Source organism: Halichondria panicea, chromosome 8, assembly GCF_963675165.1.
Source record: "Halichondria panicea chromosome 8, odHalPani1.1, whole genome shotgun sequence".
Lineage (NCBI taxonomy): Eukaryota > Metazoa > Porifera > Demospongiae > Suberitida > Halichondriidae > Halichondria > Halichondria panicea.
In genome coordinates this window covers 1,903,384-1,926,240 of record NC_087384.1, presented here as the reverse complement: position 1 = coordinate 1,926,240, position 22,857 = coordinate 1,903,384, and the positions used below count along the sequence as shown (strand labels likewise).

Genomic DNA, 22,857 nt, shown 5'->3' with positions numbered 1-22,857 from the left:
GCACAAACTTACTCTGACATTTTTACTACAATCGTCTGCCTTGACTTTGGAATGCCTATATCGAACTTGCAACATTTCGATTACTTACTTAGTCAGTCACTCATTTGCGGTGAAGTGCAATATTAGTGCAATCGCACTTTTAGAAATGTCTATATCTATGCATTTAAACGTTTTTTGAATCTCTTAACACATAATCAATAGCTCTAGAACTACCTTCTTTCTTAACGGAAGGTTAATTGGACCATGCTTAACTGACTTCTAGTCACGTTTTGTTTTTTCTTGGATTGGTATTAGTGGATTTACAAAGGAATGCTTCATTTTCTATTTCTTGATAGTTCAAAACTTAGCTATTCTGCTTAGTAGTTGGCTCTGGTTGATCATTTCTCACGCAAGTTTAGACTAAGGTGCGTACAGGCGTCTGTCTACTCAAGCTAGGTATACGTACTTCAACATCATAATTTGTTTACAATTGAAAAAATAAACGCACTCGCGTTAATCAAGAAAATACAGTATAGTTGTTCTAAATATTATTATGCATTGTAGCTATTAGCTATATAGTCTAATTTTGAAAGCACAAATTGTGTATATATATATATATATAAAGAGGTACAAATTAAAAGTGGCTACCGTACTTAATATTAATTATTGCTTAGATGTATTACTATAAGTAAAACAACTCAAGTTATTTGTATGGACACTCAACGATAATTTATACTTTTACTAAAATCTTTTTTTTTCCCGTGCATTGTTCATGTGCATGTGTGTGAATCTCCTCCTATGAATAAAGTGGCCTCATCTCCTTTTTCTCCATAAAAGTTGAAAGAAGTAACACTAACTTCGTAGCATTTCGTTGCTAAGTCAGCAACTTTAAATGTTTCACTAGTTCCAAAGCTTTCAATGTCATGAAGTATCCTCCCACCACCTTGCTCCGATACTTGAACCTCGAAGTGATGCAATTCTTCTGAATTATGTATCGGTTGCTTCCAATAAATTTTTACTTTGTTTTTTCCAACCATTTCCCATTTTAAATCGTTTGGGGCACTTAAATGTATATCTGGGTCATCCTTAAATTCATCATCATCTGGGTCATCCTTAAATTCATCATCAGATGGATAAATATTTTCGTCACATTTTTGTTTGTTTCCTATAATATTTGGAACAAACATCGTCGGTATCGTAGCTACTTGCAGGGCTACTCTAGCACCAGTCTTCATTTTGGTTTCAAAAACTAAATGTATTGTAGCATCATTCTCGTGTGTTTCTTTGTTATCATTGTAGGAGCTTACGCTGACTGTGTAGGTTTTAAAGGAATCCAGATGATTAAAAACTGTGGAGTGTCCCAGGGTACGTCGCATTTGTTTCACCTTGGGAATATTCTCTTCGTGAACTTGTTTTTCAGTTGCTTTTATGTAATTGCCTTGTCTTAGCTTGACTGTATAGAAATATACCTCTTCAGAATTTTCCTTTGGCTTTCTCCATCGAACCTTGATGCTATCACTACTTAATTTGTCGACAACAAGAGAAGTTGGGGCACCAGGATGAATCTTGAGTGTAGTGGCATTTGTGTGTATTGGCTTGCTGTGTTTTGTAGCCATGGCAATAACTTTGATACTGTACTTTTGGTTTGAACAAAGATTAGAGATTGTAAATTCATTTGCGTCTCTTTTGACATGAAAAGATTTTGCTTCTCTGTTTCGATGAGTTTGAACCGCACTGTACTGAACTTCATAGAGTGTAACTAGTGCCGGATGGATATTGGGCACTTCCCATAGAACTCTTAACGTGTGAGCTGTGACATCTGAGATCTTTATGTTTTTTGGTGGTCCTGGCTGTAGGTCTGAAACTGGAAATAAGAACGCATCACTTGGAGGGCTCTCCCCAGCTTCATTTTTCATTCTGATCAGGAATGAACACAGCTTGTTTTGTGAGTCGTGTATATTAGGTAGTCCAATCGTTAGCAGTGTATTTGTGTTTTCAATCTGTTGCTCGGCTGTTAATAACACTTCTGAACATATTGTTTCCTCGTTGTACTCACATTCAATAATTACACTGTCTACGGGACTTCCGTTCATTAGTTGTTTTGTTAGCATCTTGAGCTGTAGCTTGGCATGTAATGGTTCTCCCATAATAGGCTCAACTGTTAGTGGTTTAAGGGGTTTGTCAGGAGGAGCTATGTTTGTGGTAGTCTCTATTAAACTTCGATCTCCTACACAAATGTTTCTGGTTGTGTTATTCACAGCTTGTACTCCAAACTGATAAGTTGTGAATGGACTAAGATCATTTACTGTCGCTTCATAATAAAGAGTTTCGTTAAGCCTTACTTGATGCAATGAGGCATTTTCTAGTATCATCCAGTTATGATCCTTCGTATCTTTTATAAAAAGCTCGTAGTGTTTAGCTGCATTTCCATTTACTCTTGGTACATTCCATGTTAGCTTGACACTTCGAGCTTCTGTTGTGCATTCCAGTTTATTGGGTTGACCAGGAGTGACATCACCATAAGAGAGACCAACTAAGTCACTTTCTTGACTCTTTCCAACCTCATTGCTTAGACTAATACTTATCCAGCATATTTCATCGATGTTGACTTGTATTTGCTGCTCGTGAGTATTGTCCTCTATTGCTTCTCTACGTTCAATCTTGAATTCCATTGTTTGTTTTGTAGTTGTATCATAGCTGTGATAGTTAACATGAAGCTGTTCAACTTCTCTTCCACTCTCTTCAACTGGGGGTAGATGTGCCTTTAATATAAATTCTTTTCCTCTTGGTATCAAAATTGGTGGCGTTGGCCTTGGTGGTACAGAGGGTGGTGTGCATACAAGTAGTGTAGCTTCCTCCGACAATAGGGTTCCGTTTAAAGCTTTTACAGTGAAAGTGTACTCAGTGTTGGGCCGAAGCTCAGATACAGTGCATGAATGTGTGTCTACTATTTTGGAAAGACATGTTGCTCCTCCTTTGACTTTTTTGTGCTGTATCTGGTACTGCTTTGATGCTAGTGGGTTAATTCCTGTTTTTTTCCAATTAATAGTTATAGAATTGCTTTGAATTGTAGTTGCTTCAAGCTCCTCGGGTGATCCCGGGAAAATGTTTTCAGGGTTTACCTCTACCGCTTGGCTTGGTTCACTTCTTCCAATTGAATTGACAGTTACAACACGATAGCAGCTAATAGAAGGTTCGATTAATAATTCAATAGGCAAATTTATATTTGCTAAATCACTCTGATTTGAATCCATCAGTGAGTGATTTTTCACTACAGTCCATTTCGTAGCTTGTTCAGTTTCTTTAATTTGTTGCTCAATGTATATATTTTTAACTGGGCTCCCATTTTCTTCGTCTGGCTTTTGTTGATAGAATGTTATGGTTGCTTTACTGGCTGAGGTCACTTTGATAGTCAGTGGGTGAGGTTTGTCTGGAACGTCAGCTAGTGTTTGCACATTTACAGTGCCATATACATTGGCTGTACTGTTTTTCTCATTTGTAGCATAGACTCGGATTTTGTACTCTGTATATGGACTTAGTGACGTTACTTGCAGAGATCTGTCATCACGCCTGGCAATCAGCTCTTGTTCACATCCCTTTTCCCCCCAACACTGAATGAGGTAGCTGTTTACTGCTCCTGGGTTAATTATTGGAATATCCCAAGTCACTTGAATTTGTCTTGCCATAGTAATGGCTTTGATATTCTCTGGTTTCCCTGGTATCATTTCGGCTACTTTTAGTTCAGCATAATCACTTGGTTCACTTAGTCCAACTTTGTTCATAAATTGAACTTGAAAATACAATATTTCCTCATTAATTTTAAAGTTTGCGTGAACTGTCAGAGCATGTCTCTGAAATTCTCCTTGAGAAGATTCTATTTGAAAATGGTGAGCTTCCCATGTTGAATTTCTATTACTACTTCTTTTGATAATGATTTCTGTGACTGGACTCCCGTTTTGCTCAGCCTCAGACAACATTGTAACTATAAGTTGAACTGTTTCCTCTGTTTGTGGACTTATTTCAGGCTTCTTTGGTTTTTCAGGTTTTCCAGCTCCTGTCTGGCAAGTACACACAATACTATATTCACCAAGCCTTTTTTTATCGTCATTAAATCCTTGAACTTTAATGAAGTAGTTTGTGTTAGATTTAAGCTTTTCAAATTTAAAAAAAGTAGTGTGAACCTGGATTCGTTTAGGGTCCTTTCCTTCTCTGTACCATTCAACAAAATAGTAATTGACAGCATCAGCGTTTGTTAGCGGTTTCTCCCAAGATAACATTTTAGTTTCTAAGTTCACAGTTACATTTTTTGGAGGTCCCGGAATTTGTGAAATCATATCTTGAAAAACTTTGTCTTTGGCTGGTCCAACTGCTTGCTCATAGTACTTTGCCTCAAGCGATTTTCGTTTCGGTGCTTCTTTTTGTATTTGCTGCGTATAGATTTCTTCAAAAACCTCTTTGCAGCAGCTTTCAGATTTCTCTATATTGGTCTGTGTGAAACGAGATATGTATCCTCCAATTACATTAGTTGCAGCAGGATTTATTTTAATTATTAATTGCTCAAATTTCAGTAAAAATGGTGTAATTCTTGCTTGCTCGTCCTTTTTCAATATTTCATCTGTGTCCGCTGTTTCTGGAATCAGTCTATGCAGTTCAATTGTAAAACATCTCAAAAGAGGGGTGTAAACTCTTTCGTGCACATTAAATAGTGTGTCTGTCATTTTCACAGTTGCGATTGGATCACTATACATCTTTAAGATATGTTTTAAGCCTTCCTCCAATCGTACAGAATGTGTCTTTTTAAGAGCTTCAATGTCTCCTTCTTCTAGAGGAAGCTTTTCGTCTAAAAGTTCACTCATCTGTTTGTTGTATTTTTTGGCTAGGTCATGTGATGTTTCTGTTAGTGTTACTTCAAGTACCTTCTGATAGCTATCCTCGAGGTTTGGAAGAGTGCCTGGTTTATTGAGAGCTTGCACATACTCATCAAGTAAAGCAGCCAGCATTGGTCCATCCAAAACTGTAGATCTATTAAAACCTAGCTTCACTGGTGTGTTGCTGACTACATGTTGCTTAGCTGAGTCTATACTCGTATAAAAATCTGGGTAAATGTCGAAGCCCGGTTTAGAAATGCCTCGACCTGGTGATGGAATATCCAGGCATTCGATTTTGGGGAAAATTGCTCGTACACTCCTGACAGCTCTGTCTCTAATGCTTAGTGCCGTATCACCTTTACTCTTTGTCACTAAGATCTTTTGGAGGACATAATCAGTAGCTGACATTTTTTGACCATTGTCATCTTTGCATTCGAGATCGGAATCTCTCATCAGCCATAGGAAATTCGGTAAGTGATCCTTAAGATAGCTCTCATGCAAGTCATCGTGTTGGAGAGGTTCACTTATCAAGAATGATTGAGATAACTTTGCAAAGCAGCTGTAATGGATGCATATTGATGAATCAACACCCTTACTTTATACATTATCACAATCAATGTTTTCATAAAATTCCTGTATGCATGACCATTAATTTTTATCCTGTAACCAGCTTAATTTATATGGGATCATAAAACTTTGCCTTACAATGCATGCTGGTGAATTTTTATGTGGGGCTATAACATTTTGCGTTAGTAATCAAGAGAAATTTTATGATAAGGGACACAAATATTTGCCATAAGAATAATATATATTTGTTTGTTGCATTTTGAGTGGGCAGATCAAAGGAAACACTGTGCCAATATCTGCCATATGGCACAGGTCAAGCTTTGAACTGTGCCACTATCTAGATACTGGCATAGTATGGCTGAAACGGTCCGTTTTATAGTATAACACTGTTAACAGATTCAGTGGTAGGCAGAAAACGTTTTTCATGCGTCTAGTGCATTCCACAGCCACCACAAGTAGTTGAAACTAGTTGTCCTATAAAAGGAGTGATAAGAATGCAGTCGTTACACAGCTCACTCATGCGCAGCACATTGGATATATCGGCTCAGTAGTGCATTTGCCCTCGAGGCCTGCGGCTCTCCGGGCCTAAGTCACTACTGAGCCAATATATCCCATGTGGCACTGGTGCATGTGTCACAACTACAACTTGTGTACATGATGTGAAAAGCAGTATAGTATGTATGAAGAATAATTATGCTGACTGTGTGTGTGTGTGTGTGGGTGCATGTGCGTCTGTTCCAGCTATAACTGCAACGGTTGCAATGCGACGAAATCAAATGTTTTATACAGGCTTCTATAACTCTTTCCTTGGCAATCTGTTGTAGAAATTACAACAATGGGTAAGGAATCGTTATGATGAATTAGATGAAGTTGTATGTGAGCTCCTCCCTGACAAACAAACTGTAGTCTAGGTAACGGCCTTATCAGTCAAGTAGGCTAAAAATCTGTGTCCTTTGATGTAAGCTTTGATGTCTCTTTGTGCATATGTAGTTATAAAAAAAAAAAAAAAAAAGAAACCTTTGACTAGCTAGGAAGAGTAGCAGCAGTAGTAGTAGGAAGAGTAGCAGTAGTAGTAGTAGCAGTGCAAGCAGGACTAGACTAGATTAAAAAGTTGGTGGAAAGAATAACTGACCGTTTGGACGTCACCTGGCTGCCAGACTTTCATCTGGACTCTTCCCCCTGAGTAGCTGGCCTTTCTCTAAGCCACAAAACTGAGCAAGAAGCTGAAGAAGCAGCTAGACAGAGACATGTACCTAGCCTTGAGAATTGGGAGGCGTGGCTCAACTAGTTAGCCCAGCCCAGAGGAATTGTTACCGTGGGTACTGAACAACCGTAGAAGTAGGGCTACCCCTGGCTTTACTGAATTAACTAGCTGTGTCTGCTGTCTAGTTGGACCAGATTTAGCTAGATAATGGGGTAGAGAATAGTTGAGCGGTGCTGTGTGTAGCTTGAACTGTACTGGCTGGCAAGAATCTAGTAAGCACCCTATGCACTGATAACTCGTCAGAATGGAGGGTATGTTCTAGGGATCTGGACAGCTGTACATCCAAAGGAGCCAGGGAGTGCCAATCATCTTCTCCCAGTCTCTGACACGCTAAACAAAAGGAGCTAGAACTGGGAGTCCCAGCTAGAATTGCTAGCCGGATCTAGACTAATAGAATGACATGGAGGCGTGGTGAGGCCGGATCCACACTAATTGATCCACCTAAAGACGCTCCTGTTCCAGATTTCACGAATGGCAAGGAAAGGGATAACCGCCACGTTCTCTATAGGATTATGATTTCTTTGTTCTCGATATTTTTACTTACACGTATACTTTTTACATTTGCATGGGGAGTACTCACTGGGATGACAAAAGTTCAAAGTCATAATGGCTGCCTAGTTACTTACTACTCTGAAAAGGCTGCAATGGCATTCCAAGTAAGGCATAACTCGAGAACGAAGTGCACATTGAAATCCAAGAAAACCCTCGTACTTGCACTTCTTAACCACGAGCAGCTGTAGCAGTCTACACACACACAACACGCTATAGAGCACAATATCTTCCAAACTACAGTATAGACCATTTTAAAGCCACTTTGTTAGCTTATCTATTCGTAGCTATATATAACTGTCTTACAGCTGAAAGAAGATGCCGTCCAGTAGTTGCAATCGGCGGACAAAAACAATATAAGTTTGGGCAGTGCTTATAATTATTCTCACTAGTATAAAGTGGCGTAGGCAGGTGGTGGCAAAGGGGGCAAATGCCCCCCCTTTTTCTGGATCTCTACTCAGCTCAGGTTAGTGTATATATATATAGCTGATTATCTTGCTGAGCACTCCCTTTCTACCCAATCTTGCTGCAGTTAGCTAGCTATACGTAGTAGGCAAGCAAAACGATTTAGTCCCTAAACTGTGAGCTATTCTGATCTAAATCTATAGGCAGTTCTTGTTCTTTGCTAAACTAGCTTCTTCTAAACGTCAGGACACACCCAACTAAATAGAGAAGTCAATTATGACTTCATAATTAAGAGGCGTGGCTTCCAGTCAACATTTCGGCGCTGCGCGGCTGATAGGTTTTGACCCCTCTTCCAAAAAATCCTGGCTACGCTCCTGGTATATATAAGGACTCCTGCAAAAATGTAAAAACTGAGGACATAATTATAGCGAAACTGTTTAGCTAGCTGCTGACCACAAATCAATTAATCTCAAACTAGCTGTGCACTATACACTCAGTTGAACTGGTGAAGGTATCTCGATCAATAAATCAGACCTTGCGGTTATGATCATGCAATTGTCCAGACACTGACTTCTAGAGGCACTACTGTGTGCTTAGAAAGATACATTTGTACCCTACCCTCGCGAAACTAAGCCCATCTTAAATAAACGCCCATCCCCTCTTTTGCTTCGAAGTTCTTGCACGAGGGTATTTTCACTCGATTATAAGCCCACCCCAGACTAAGAAGTTGAGCATGGCAGTAGCTGAATGCCACATGTGTTTACTATTAATTTTAGTGAAGAAAGGAAGTTTTAGGTAGTAGCTAGTAAGACTATACTCCTTGCTGGACCAAGATCAGACATTATAACTTTCTCTGTATGGATCTGCCCCTGAAGATGTATATGCAGGGAACAAGTAGTCCTATATGCTGAGAAAGGAAACACAAAGTCTAAGAAAGTTATCACACAGGCTAATTTTGCAGGTCACCTTGCCTTGGTTTTCTGAAACAAAGTACCTGATAGCTGCTCTGTAGGAGTATGACCTACCATCCTTCGAGAAGTTTCTGCTACATCTAACATCAACAAGCAACGAATAGAGCCAGAGTCCACTTCTTCATGTTCATTCTCTTGTCACGCTTTAATCATACTCATGCATTAGTTTATAACATTGTTGTTGTCAATAAAATGTTCATACTATGTGAAAATACAATAAATTAATAAAGAATTGGCATAGAGCAAAGTGTAAACCTCGATTTGAGGCCGTGGGTGCATGGGCGTATATTCGAATGAAAACTCGCCGTTCGCGATTAAACGCCCAGTCCCCTAATAAGCCTAGACTTCTTGCAGAAAAGGGTGGGCGTATTTTCGCGAGGGTACGGTATACTATTTATGAACTTTGCACATTGTGATAATTATGGGCCATAGTTTCAATGTTTGACAAATAATTATGCAGCCCAACCAGCAACAATTGCAACCATGCAAGTTCGTCAACTAAATGTTGCCCTAATAACCCTAGTGACAGGGTCTGGGAAAAACAGACTTTTGGAGCAGGCTAAAATTTTGGTGATTAACGTACCAAGTGATAGAACAGAGCATTGCCTACACAATGATATACTTAGTGTTCACATACCTATAGTTTCATACCCGAGTTATGCGCGTTAGAAACTCGGAGCCGTAAAATGTAGTATTGAGAAAATGCCTCTCAAAGAGATTGCTCAATTAAGAAAAATAAGGTAATCATGATTGAAAGTTTGGATGAAGCACTTCGATGGAAAGGTTAGAGCATCAGATATTATAGAGGTAGTAGAAGGACTGTAGAGATACTTATACGCCAATAACTTTTGAGATTTTGCACTGTAGGCAAAAATTTTGCTATAGCTGTAAATTCTGCTCCAAAAGTTTGGTTTTCCAAGAGCCTGTCACATATACTCTCTAGCTGTCACTTGTTTCTACACTTGTAAATACATCATTCTAATCAGCCTATAGAAGCACATTCAGTGCCTGTAAAACCGTGTCCTCATTTATTTCTCGTAACATAACATTATACAGTAGAACCTCGCTAATCCGAATAGAGCGGGACCAGACCCCATCCGAATACATGAAATTTTCGGATTAACAGATATCATTAATTGATTATGAATATCATTAACGAAGACACTTTTGTACATGTATTATGATATTACTGTGGCCAGAAGGGAAGCTGCTAGCTAAAATAGTCTTTATCTCAACTTTCTCCCCAATACAGTGAGTCTTGTGAGCTCTCTCTTCATTTTCTTTGCAGTGGCCATTGTCTCGAGCAGTTTTTATCAATAAAATTATTGCTGATTCAGCTAAGCAATTTACATTGCGCATGCGCAGCACTCTATTCTACTGACAGCCCCTCCTCTATTTCAGTTTGCCATTTTGTCCGGATTTGCGAGGTTTCGGAATAAAGGGGTCCGGATTAGCGAGGTTCTACTGTACAAAGCAACCTAATTACCTTTTCTGTGCCATATATACTTCTTTAGCGAAGTAAAACATGCCGAGAGGCATTAGCGCATGCAGTGCAGCTTATAATTATAGCAGAAACTAGGGACAATAAACTAGCAGAAAATCAGATTAGATCACACACTGACAATTAAGCAATTAATTAAGGATTTGAAAACGGCAGTGGTACATGCATGGTTAGACACAATGGGACGAGGCATCAGTGAAAACCTGTAGTTTTCCCATGAAAATATAGTGGCTGTGTAGTGCGCATGTGTAATGGGTGAAAACCTGTAGTTTTCCCATGAAAATATAATATAGGACTCCACGTGGGTGTATAGTGCGCATGTGTAATGGGGTGCCTAGAATTAAAGCTTATACCATATTCTACCGAGATTACGCCCACCCTAATTGCATGCTACAAAGCAGCTACATGTGGGATGGGCTTAATTTCGAAAACAGTAGTTTTGTCTCAAAATTAAGCCCACCCAGGTGTTTGCCTCGAAATTAAGGTTACGATGCAGTGTTTGCCCACGCAGTAGTAAATCAAGCTTGTCTTGACTGTATACGTACACTAGTCGTCATTTTATATGCTACAGATATTGCATGCTCTTTGCCAGTAAGGCAATTATCTATCAAGTTATAGCTCGTGTAGAAGTAGAAAAATATGGAAAAATAGCTGACTAGCTAGTAAACTATGGTATTTTTCTTCAGTTTGTAGATAGATAGGAGCAAAAACTTTTCGAGCCGCCCTCAGGAATATCATAAACTGCTGGTAGGTCACTGTTTAGTTCTTGTTAGAGTCTTTCTTTGTCTAATATTTGACAACTAAATTCGGCAATGACAACACGATCTTTGTACGTGGTAAATTTTTTGCCATCTAGTTAGCGTACTGATATAGCTAGCAAGCGCTGTAATAGTTACTTATGAGTAGTGCAACAGTATAGACACATAAAATAATAGAAACAATGTCTTCCTTTCTCATAAAAACAAAAAATAAAAACTCATGAATAATTCATGAGCAAACACTGCATCGTAAAACCTTAAGCCCACTCATTAAGGTTACAATGCAGTGTTACCACACGAATTATTCGTTTTTGTGATAAAGAAAGACATTAATTATGTTATGTGTCTATACTAGCTGTTACACTGATAAGTAACTACAGTAGACTCTCGTTAATCCGGTCACCCTTGAGACCATGCAGCTTGGCCGGAATAGCGAGATGGCTGTAGCTCAGGAAATAGCCGCGGCTTAAAAACGACATTACCTCGAATCTAATGACTGCTTTTGCGGTTCTTGTCTCGAGGATAATGTAGGATAATGAATCATTCTGTTCTCTATTTAAGTGTAATTCAATTTTATTTGCTAAACCACACCCAAAACGTCATATCCGGCCGTAATATACGTATAAAATTACATTGAAAACCTTGTTTGGGACAGACAGCACTGGCCGGTAAACGGAATAGCGAATGGCCGTACTTCAGGGTGAGTTTTGTGTAGTAAACATATAGCTAGCATTCCGTGCCAAGCCAAATGGCCGGTATATCGAGGTGGCCGTACTTCAGAGAGCCGGAATAGCGAGAGTCTACTGTATATTACAGCGCTTGCTATAGCTATCAGTACGCAACTAGATGGAAAAAGTTTACCGCAAGGATTGTGTGGTCATAGCCGATTTTAGTCGTTAGACTCTAACAAAAAACAGTGACCTATATTCCTGAAACAAAAAACAGTGACCTATATTCCTGAGGGCGGCTCGAAGAGTTTTTATTCTTAGCCCAAATTCGCCTTCAACCCGCTAAGTCAGCACTCTTGTCAGCTAGCAAGTGAAACTGAGCTAGACCACGCCCATTTTCTCTACAAATTCTATACTAGCTGTTGTACATAAGCGCCACCATAATTTAGGCGCCAGCTTGGGCTGAACGCAATTTTTTGTGTTCTAAAGATGCGCCACTCAGAAGTGGAATTAATTTTTTCTGGCGCTGTAATTATATCAATTACGGTACCATGAACAGTCAACTAGCTAGCCTAGGTTAATCTGAACACTCCTTTGGCAGTTGATACATCAAAACAACAGGTACAATCATTGAATCAAATTACATAGCTACAAAACTGATAAATAGCTAGCTGGTAGCTGTAGTAAAGCCATAATAGCTAAACTGAAAGGGGGGATCCGTGGCACCCTGGGATCTCCCCCTGGACCCGCCACTGACTCCTGGTACCATGGATATCTGCGGGTGTATTGTTATTGTACTACCTCGTGCGGTTGTATGTATTCCCTCGGTAGTACAAATCCAATACACCCTTGATATCCATGGTGGTACAACTATTACATGTAGGTGCTTCGCTTGCTTTTATTCGACAACAAGATAATTTGCCACTATAAACTAGTGTTGAGGGAGGCTCTTTATAAATTATGTCATCCATCTGAGCAGACCCACACACACACATTTTGACCGACTAACTATAACCGTCGGCACAGCATGCCTCTGTAATGTACTTACGATACCGATATAAATCTAATAAAATCGATTTCATTGTGTATATACCTCATTTGCTGGATATCTGATTCATTAAATGCTCCACCCTTGGTGTTGTATATCAAACAAGAGCTCAGTAGGGTGACGAGAATGAGGTAGCTCATCACTTCCTCTCTGGATGAGCTCTCACTTGCCTGAGCAGCATCTGTACCCTCAGTATCGAGTAGTATTAGGACGTGGTCATCAAATTCTAATACATTGGTGGACATCCAGATTCCTTTGGTGCATGGATCCCTGGAATGGGTCACTTCGAAATCATCTCCACCTAGCACTTGTGACAAGAAGTACGACTTTCCGGTTCTATAAGGGCCACATATGCTCAGAACAGCAACCGGTTTTCTAATAGCATGTAAAAGTTTTTTAGCTTCCGGGTTCACGACAATTGATTTGCTGTGTTGATCATGTGTGACAAGTTCTATAGATGGAGGAAGTGTTTCTTTTGCCAATTTTCGTTTTTTAGGATATTCTAGAAGTAAAGGATAGACACTTTATGTATAAACGCTTTATGTATATCCGTACATATGTATGCTATAGTTATACTATGGTTCTAGGGATTTATGGCAGTAGAGTAAACAACCGATTATCGAACACGTTCTATTTTCGAACGCTTGTTCTCGAGGACAGCGGCTCAGAGCACTAAGCTGATAGTATCTAGGTATAGACTAGGTAAGGCTCTATTCAAGTCCGAACTCACGGCCAACAGAAAGCTTCCTCGGCAGAGTGACAAGGCCAAACACTCAACTATTGGAACAGATTTAGTTCGAAAATAGCCACGATTCTTCGAACTCTCTCTCTCTCGTATCAAAAGAAGGCTCTAAACAGCTAGCTACAATGCATGACCGTAATCTACAACTAGTAAACTTATGTACAGTCTTGGTTTCGAGGTCTGATTGCAAGCCATTAGACAATGGTGCATGGCCTCTTAAAAAGTACAGTATAGTGCCATCAAAAGTAAACTGTGTACAGCTCTGGTTTCGAGGTCTGACTGCAAGCCGTTAGACAATGGTGCATGGCCTCTTAACAGGGGCGGATCCAGGATTTAGGGAAGGGGGGGTTCTTACTTCTTGGCCGCGCAAAGCGCCGAAATTGTTGGGTTGACCACGCCCCCTTTTACATGCCACGCCCATTAATTAACCACATTCCCTTCAACTATATAATATCTGAAAGAACACAAGGCAAAGCCATTCTCATGCTCTGGGGTAGTGATTGCACTTTCTTCTCTTTCAGGAGAGCACCAATGTCCATTGGCTGATCCTCAGCAGAAGATCTCGTTGCTTGCTTCGATGAACACGGAGGGGTGATGGAGGTGGCTAGCTGGTGGTTCCAGTGGAGAGATAGTTGTGACTGGAGGAGAGACATTGATGACTGGAGGAGTGACGATGGTGGCTGGTGGTTCTCTTGGAAGAGGAGACTGGCTGTAGACTTGACGCATCATCTAGATTATTATATTAGTCAATATAATTATTATAGCAATTATAATTAATCTATACAGTGTCTATCATTCAGTATGCAGTGCCATGAACTCTCCCTTACCTGAAACTTTACTCCAGGAGTCAATGGAGGGTTGCAATCTAGCCTTTTGTTAGGATTCATGGCCAGGCTCAATTATCACTGCGACCATGTGGCTGGATGAGTCAATATAGCCAGCCCCACCCTCACATTATGCAGAGAGAACTTTGTACCCTATTGTCATGACAGTACAGTAAGCTAGCCAGGTGTATTAAATATAAAGTATCAACTTAGTGGAAGGGTAGTTCGTACGAACCCAACGAACTACCTCTGGATCCGCCACTGCTTAAAAAGTACAGTATAGTGCCATCAAAAGTAAACTGTGTACAGCTCTGGTTTCGAGGTCTGACTGCAAGCCGTTAGACAATGGTGGCCTCTTAAAAAAGTGCAGTAGTGCCATCAAAATCCGAACGATTAATACCTTTTTCTTCATAATCTCATTATAAGCCATGATGTAACTGAAATTTTAGGGGGAAAATGGAGATTATGAAGAAAATGGTATTAATCGTTCGGACTTTGATGGCACTACTGCACTTTTTTAAGAGGGCACCATTGTCTAACGGCTTGCAGTTAGACCTCAAAACCAGAGCTGTACATAGTTTACTAGTTGTAGATTACGGTTATGCATTGTAGCTAGCTATTTAGAGCCTTCTCTTGATACGAGAGAGAGAGTTCGAAGAATCGTGGCTATGTTTGAACTAAATCTGTTCCAATAGTTGAGTGTTTGGCCTTGTCACTCCACCGAGGAAGCTTTCTGTTGGCCGTGAGTTCGGACTTAAATAGGGCCTTACCTAGTCTATACCTAGGTACTATATCAGCTTAGTCGAGAACAAGCGTTTGAAAATAGAACGTGTTCGATAATCAGTTGTTTACTCTAAACCCACCAAGCCCGAGGGCGAGGTGTGGTTTACATTTCCATAAATCCCTAGCAACCATAGTATGAGTGTTATATATCCTACGTGATTGGCTAGCTATAATTTCCCATTTACTCCTCTACCACGGTAACTCATATTCGAACTATCAGAAAGCAAAAAGAAACTCTTGAGGAGAAGCTTGCTCAGTCAATAGCTAGCTAGCTACAGGTACTATTGCTTGCCATTCGACACTAGAGTTTTCTAGTTCCATGGCGCTGTCAAAGAAATGCTGATCTAGCAAACACTCTGAGTCTCGCCCTGACTCCTCCTCCATGACTAAAGCCTCACAAACAGCTAAAGCCACCCATACCCACAGAGCTAGAGCAGACATGTGGATCAGTGCGCAGTGCCAAGGCAGAGTGGTGCCAAGGCTCCAGGGAACTAGCACTTGCACTGCACTAGCTCTAGCTAGCTTGAGAATCTCTTATCAAGTGCCTCACTATCTTTGACTTTGTAATCTAGCTACAGACTGTAGTACAGTACAGTAATACAGTATACAGTAAAGCAACCAAACATTGATTTTAATATGGCAGCCTGCACAAAAAAACAAAAAACAAAAGTAGTTTTATCTAGACTACATGGTCTTGTACCAAACATGTCTGGGGAAATACATGTACATGTATCAGAGGGGAATTATTACCCCTGGCCATATCCTAGCAACTGCATGAAACAGGATATGTAGTGGGTATATTTCGAGGGTATAAATATTCGCGGAATGACCGTTAGAGAGGTTTTCGCGGAATAGCAGCCCTTCTGCAGCATGCATGCGATATTAAATTAATGGGTACCAGAGTTTGCAGAATCTTTGCAACACATGAATAAAAGTGTTGAGCCCTGTGGTTCCTTATATGGGAAATGCTCATACATTTATGGTTAGGGTATTGTGGTCACTCACGAGTTTTATTCTAGCTGTCAGCTTTTCTCTTTTGCAGGTTCAAAGAAGTCTGCTGTGCTCTCTTAATTATATTGTATGAATATCAATATATTCTGTTTTGTGTAAGAATGCCATGATTATGTTATAGTTATACTATGGTTCTAGGGATTTGTGGCAGTAAACCCACCAAGCACGAGGGCGGAGCCCGAAGGCAAGGTGTGGTTTACGTTGCCATAAATCCCTAGCAACCATGTACCATAGAGTATGAGTGTTATATATCCTATGTGATTGGCTAGCTATAATTGCGCATTTACTCCTCTACCATGGTAACTCACGTTCAAACTATCAGAAAGCAAAAAGAAAGCATTGAGGAGAAGCTTGCTCTGTCAATAGCTAGCTAGCTACAGGTACTATTGCTTACCCTTCGACACCAGAGTTCTTTATTGTCACGCTGTCAAAGAAATGCTGATCAGGAAACACTCTGAGTCCCGCCCTGACTCCTCCTCCGTGACTAAAGCCTCGCCAGAGACAGTGCGTGCAGTGCAGTGCATGCAGTGCCAAGGCAGAGTGGTGCCAAGCCGGGCTTTCAGGCTCCACTAGCACTTGGACTGCACTAGCTCTCTAGCTTGAGAATCTCTTATCAAGTGCCTCACTATCATCTCCTTACTATCTTTTACTTTGTAATCTAGCTACAGTAGTTTCTACTGCAGTATAAAGCAACCAAACATTGATTTTAATATGTGGCAACCTGCACAAAATATTTAATTTCCAAAATTATCTACATGATCTTGTAGCAAACATGTCTGGGGAAATATCAGAGGGAATTATCCTAGTTATCCCCTGGCCATATCCTAGCAACCGCATGAAAACAGGATATATATAATAGTTAGATACTGTTTAGGAGGTATCTATGGGAATTATAAGCCCAAAGGCCTGCTGTAGTATCCCGAGCGAAGCGAGGGTACTACGAGTGCCTGCGGGCTTATAATTCCCATAGATACCGACTAAACAGTATCTAACGAGTTTAGTTGCTAGGTTCATTTCAAAAACTAACCGAAAGAATGGACGCGGACGAAGACCTAGGCCTAGACAAGCTCTTTTCTGAAGAAGTACTCGGCATAATAATGACCGAGCCCATAGACCCCGCCCTCTAAATGTGGAGGCGGAGCTGGCTACTCTTTCTACAGAACAAAGAAAGGAGGAGGAGCTGGACAAGCCAACAGAACCTGCACAATCTTCTCTACCTAACTCAAAGCGAATGAAGCAAAGTGTCTGCAGGCCTCTTATCACGGCAGGTGCAGTGTACAGTTTGGATAGTGATATCTGCATAAGGTGAATAATTAGAATGGAAATCCCGGGATTGACCTGTTCAAGGATGCTTGTTTTGCTGACTTTCGAGTGTGCCTAGACTCCGAAATGAAGCGCTTGCAGAGAGCTGGACTAGGGTCACAAAAGAAGGCTGAACCTCTAATACATACTCTGTGCTGCATGCTACTAGACTCTACAACGCTGGAGTGGACGAACAAATGATAATGGAAACAACTGGACACCGAAGCTTGGAAGGAGTTCGCAGCTACAAGAGAACTTCTGAGTGTCAAAAGAAGTCAGTTTCAACGTAAAGCCAATTAACATACTGGCACACACTGATCACTCACAGATGGCAGTGCAACAAAACTCACAAACCAACTGCTGTCAATTTATGCCTCCAAACTTTAACTTTAGTGCCTGCAACGTTATACCATCAATCTCTCTATATGCCTACATCCAACAACCAACGTATTAACAGCGACTGAACATTATAATTTTTTGTCATTACCAAAACAAAACAGTTACTTCTCATTGTTTTTTATAATACAATATACAAAAAACATGTTTGAAAAACACAAAAATTAATAATGAATGGTTGTTGTGAACATGAAAATTACAGGTTTATATGAGAATTTACAGGTTAATATGGGAAATATAAACCCTGTACTGACCAATCAGATTGCTGGATTCTGGGCTACTAGTAACTAAAAAGATATAAACGAGACAAGAGGGAATCAAAACCGCGAGCATATAGACTCTCTGTTGTGTCAAATTTTTATAAGCGCAGCAAGTGCTTTAAGCAAGCTTTATTGGTATCTATATGTAGCTAAGTACCTTCCAGAGGGCCAGACGAAGAGATATCCGTTGTAGAAGTTCATACGGGCGAGTAAAAGCTAAGAGTATACGGTATTAAGTATCTCACGAACAGAGAGCTTTCTTGGACTGGCTTGACTCTTTTATCAACATTTCTTTTAGTCTGGCCCTGCCCCTACCTTTCTTTAATTGGATAGAGCCCTCATTTGAAGATTCCCGGGTTTATCCATGCTAAGAATTGACGCAAGAAAACTCCAGTACAACTTGTCTAGCAATAATGATAATCATACACTCCATAATAATATCACGGGCGAAACACAATACCCTAATCTTGCAGTTTTATACCTCGGTGCGCATGCGCAAGCGAGATATACGGTAGTGTGTTTGTGTGTCTGTGTGTGTGTGTCTACGTCTGTGTAGACTGCTACAGCTGCTCAAGGATGAAAATCAAGTGCAAATAAGAGTTTCTATAGGCTTCTAGTCATGTTTACTTGGAGTCTACTGTATATACACTGTCCAAGCTTAGACATGCTTAGAGCTCCAGCTTGAGATACTCTCATAATTATACTATGCATGTGGCTTTGATTTACGCCGCAATGAAGGGCCTGTAATCGAGGCTACGACCATCAGTAAGATTGTGCCGTATGACTTAATGCGTTTCCAATCCCTTTCTTTTACTATCTATGGTAAAACTGTGTACACAAAATCCATATAAGGAACGCAAAACGCTCTACGCTTTTACTCATGTGTTGCGCAAACTCAAGTATAATTAATGTTCGCGGTAGAGCGAAAACCACAAACACTAATTTTATACCCTCGAAATATACCCACTTTACGGTATGGTAACACATATCGTACCTTTTGGCTTTTTAGTAGGTTCGTGTTTGATGTTTCTCGGCCTGATGGTCTGACTTTTTGAACCCACATCTGATGTTTGATAAATTATGGATATTAAATCCTCCTTATAATATTATAAATACCCACAACATTCTACCTTTGAGTGTTTGCTCTTGAACAGTATTGTCATCTGTCTGGTATGTGCAGTCACCTACCTTTTCATTGCTTGTTTGCGCACCTGTACATAATTTATTATTATAATTTTATGCATGCACCATGCAATGAACAATAATGAACCCTGAAATATTAAAGCGTTCCGTAGACGTACGTATGATGATCTAGTATAGTTTTAAACATGAATGTAGGCCTACTGTAACTCTATAGCTAGCTTTTGCTAACCTTGAATAAGTACGTCCATTTGATTTTCTATATCACGCTCAGACTCTGTGTTGGGCTTGGACGCCATAGATGATACACTTTCATACGTACGTTTTGCACACTGCACACTGTACTAGCTGGACGCCATAGATGATTCACTTTCCTGTTTCATACGTACGTTTTGCACACTGCACGCTGCCTAGCATAATTATGCCTCGGTGCGCATGCGCAAGCGAGGTAAATAGGGTAGCATGTGTTTTTCATTTGCAGGTGAATTATTGCTTGGTGCAGGTGTGGGGATTCCAACCCAGAAACACACCAAATACATTGCTGGCTGTAACCACGTTTGTAACCACAGATAAAGATAATGATTATGAGAACCATTCATGCAGTAAGCAACAACACTAAGTCAACATTTAACTACCAAAATCATGTAACACAAGCATGCATTGAATGACCTTTCAGCACAGCCTTAGAAAACATCTCCATATGCCAATGAAACTCGGCTAAGAAATCTAAATGGTGTATTATTCTGACTTGCATGCTTGACCCAATAATCATAATTATTTTGCGAGCTTCCCTGTAGCAAACAAGCATCATCACAGGAGGTGTGTGGTAGGCCAGTGGGGAAAAAAAGCAACATGCATTACTGCAAAGTATCACTGAATTAGTTGCATGTATGGGTGTATAGTGTTATCTCGAAATGAGAACCCCGGACACTTTATACACCATTCTCAATTCAGAGTTTCATTGACATACAATTATATAATAATTTTTTTATGGAGATGCTCTGAGGCTGTGCAAAGTGAGTGATTATGGTGTACATGCAGTGGATTGCATAACAACCACTTTTTCAGCAGACACTCATTGAACCTCTCTAGGCATGCCCCCTCCCCCCCTCAATCAAACAAAAGAACGTAATTAACATTGCACATGCAGTCAGTCAAGTATTCGTATTTCATGCAATAGCTGTGTCTATTGTCTGGCTGGACCAAAATTAGCTAGACTATAGGGTAGAGTATTATTTTCAGCGGTGCTGTATGCAGCTTGCATTGTACTGGCTGGCAAGAAGCTGTATGCACTGATAACTCGCCAGAACAGAGGGGATCGGGTTGGTTAATGAAAGTCAAAAGAAGCCAGAGAGGCACATAAAGTTTGCGTTTCAGTCTCTAATGACCATGCAACATCAGCTAGAAGTTTACATAGAACTCGTCAACTTTTGTGCCAGCTCAGCAAAAAAAGTGGTGCACGTAACGTCTCCAACTCTGTGTAACTTGGCCACATTTGTAACCACAGATAAACCAGTAAGCAGCAACCGTGAAACATGTAACAGCAAGCATGCATTGAATGACCTTTCAGTACAGCCTCAGAAAACATCTCCATGCATGTGCCAATGAAACTCGGTTAAGAAATCTGAATGGTGTATTATTCTGACCTTGCTTGACCCAACAATTATAATTATTTTGCGAGTTTCCCATACAAACAATTGTCATCACAGAAGGCGGTGTCAGTGTGTTAAGCCAGTGGGGAGAGAATTAAGCAACATAATTATGCATTACTGCATGCAACATTACTGCCTGACTGAATTAGTTGCATGACTTTTTATGGGTGACAGTATAGAGTGTTATCTCGAAATGAGAACCCCGGACACTTTGATACACTATTATCATGTGTTCAATTGAGAGTTTCATTGGCATGTGGAGCTGCTCTGACCTGCATGTGCAAAGTCATTATGGTGTACACTACATGCATGCAGTGCTTGCAGTGCATGGATGTCTATGCATAGGCCTTGCCTGATTTTCTACTCTTTTCTAAGATTTCTTTCACCAATAATTTTTATAGTTCCTTAGAAGATTATGTAGAAGCTTCTGTGATGTTGCAGTATAATTCTCGTTGATGATTTTTATTGGGTAACAATTAAAGACTATAATTGTTAAGAATTAAGACTAGACTATTACATAATGGGCAATATTTTGAGCATAATTGGGCAAGGCCTAAGGCCAAGCAATAGTTTCTCAAGCACAATTTCTAAAATAGCAAGCGGATTGTTAAGATAATTATTCATAGAATTTTAATTGAAAACACACCCCTAACTTTCTCAATAAGCAGAAGTGCATAATTTTCACTAATTAATTTTAGTCATAATTATATTCATGACCATATCCTTTTCGTGCCTTTAATTTGAGGTCACGTGATATTTGTATAGCTGACAATTTCCAAGCGCGAGGGCCTGCATGGCCTAATGCTTAATGTATCCATAATCATTAGCTACATGTATGTGGTTACAACTGTGGTTACAGCAAAGTTTACCCAGAATATTGCAAGACTGTATTGACTTCCGTAGTTTTTTGCATGTGTTGTTTACCATAATTATAATAGTAATAATGAAAGCACTGCAGGTGCTGATGCCTCGGTGGAGATGCCAAAGCTACATGGTTGTTGTTAAAAATGATCAATGCCAAAGTTCAAGTCTAAAATTAATTTATTACTGTACATTATGTACACCATAATGACTCACTTTGCACAGCCTCAGAGCATCTCCATATTATATGCCAATGAAACTCTGGTGTATAAAGTGTCCGGGGTTCTCATTTCGAGATAACACCATATATGCAACTAATTCAGTGATACTTTGAAGTAATGCATGTTGCTTCTTTTCCCCACTGGCCTACCACACACCTCCTGTGATGACGCTTGTTAGGGAAACTCGCAAAGTAATTATGGTCAAGCATGCAAGTCAGAATAATACACCATTTAGATTTTCTTAACCGAGCCGGTTTCATTGGTATATCATTGGAGGAGATGTTTTTTCTAAGGCTGCATGTGCTGAAAGGTCATTCAATGCATGCTTGTGTTACATGATTTTGGTAGTGTTGTTACTTACTGCATGAACATGGTTCATAATCATTATCTTTATCTGTGGTTACAAATGTAGTTACAGCCAAGTTACACAGCAATGTATTTGGTGAGCTTCTGGGTTGGAATCCCCACACCTGTACCAAGCAATCATCACCACAATAATTATGGTTGCTGCTAAACTATGACCATTCAATCACCTGCATGCAAATGAAAAACTGGCACCATACAACTGTACCGGAGTCCGTTGCCATGCCAACAGTGCAGTGCGTTGGGTGTGGTTGAGTGGTAACGTCCTCCTCAAGGCTAACATATGCACTAGTTTCACTGCATGTACACTAGAGTATTAATTTGCATGCACAGTTTATGTTTTGTGTACTCCATGCAGAAAATGCTCTTAAACTCGGCTGGGGCTGGAGGCATTCTCGTGAATAAGCGAAATAAGCGTAAATAAGCAGTTATTTGGTTGTTTTACTGATTATAAAGTCATCAAATACCGTATAGCACGAAATTTTCAAGGCACTTATTTCGTGGAATGGTCTCTAAAAAAATTTTGTTGCACAATTGACTGCTTACCGAAAGCCACCCCTTTAATCTTTGTGAGTAACAATTTTCGTGGACTTAATTTCGTGTGTAGGATTGCTAACCCACAAAATCATCGAAAAATTTTAAATTTCGCGCTATACGGTATACTAGCACAAGTACTATACCCCAAAGTGAGGTCACCTAAAAGGTCACTTCGAGGTGTCATGCA

General features: G+C 40.0%; 2 protein-coding genes across 4 annotated transcripts in view; one reads left to right on the top strand and one right to left on the bottom strand.

The window, feature by feature from the left end:
- Positions 1 to 22,857, top strand: part of LOC135339652 (serine/threonine-protein phosphatase 6 regulatory ankyrin repeat subunit B-like) — a gene marked incomplete in the record, with an annotated part of 1,209,744 nt that overhangs the window by 389,028 nt on the left and 797,859 nt on the right.
- LOC135339633 (tyrosine-protein phosphatase Lar-like) lies at positions 184 to 19,478 on the bottom strand. Of its 3 annotated transcripts, XM_064535797.1 has the most exons (5): positions 19,269 to 19,478; positions 19,027 to 19,107; positions 18,891 to 18,959; positions 12,624 to 13,080; positions 184 to 5,406 (listed from the first exon to the last, which is right to left on the bottom strand). In XM_064535797.1, exons 1-5 carry the CDS (start codon positions 19,333 to 19,335, stop codon positions 750 to 752), a joined length of 5,331 nt encoding a protein of 1,776 aa, XP_064391867.1. In that variant the 5' UTR covers positions 19,336 to 19,478; the 3' UTR covers positions 184 to 749. The 3 variants fall into 3 exon arrangements, with proteins under 3 accessions (XP_064391867.1, XP_064391868.1, XP_064391869.1); XM_064535798.1 differs by lacking the exon at positions 18,891 to 18,959 and having other exon boundaries at positions 185 to 5,406; positions 19,269 to 19,476; XM_064535799.1 differs by lacking the exons at positions 12,624 to 13,080; positions 18,891 to 18,959; positions 19,027 to 19,107; positions 19,269 to 19,478 and adding an exon at positions 18,054 to 18,290 and having other exon boundaries at positions 187 to 5,406.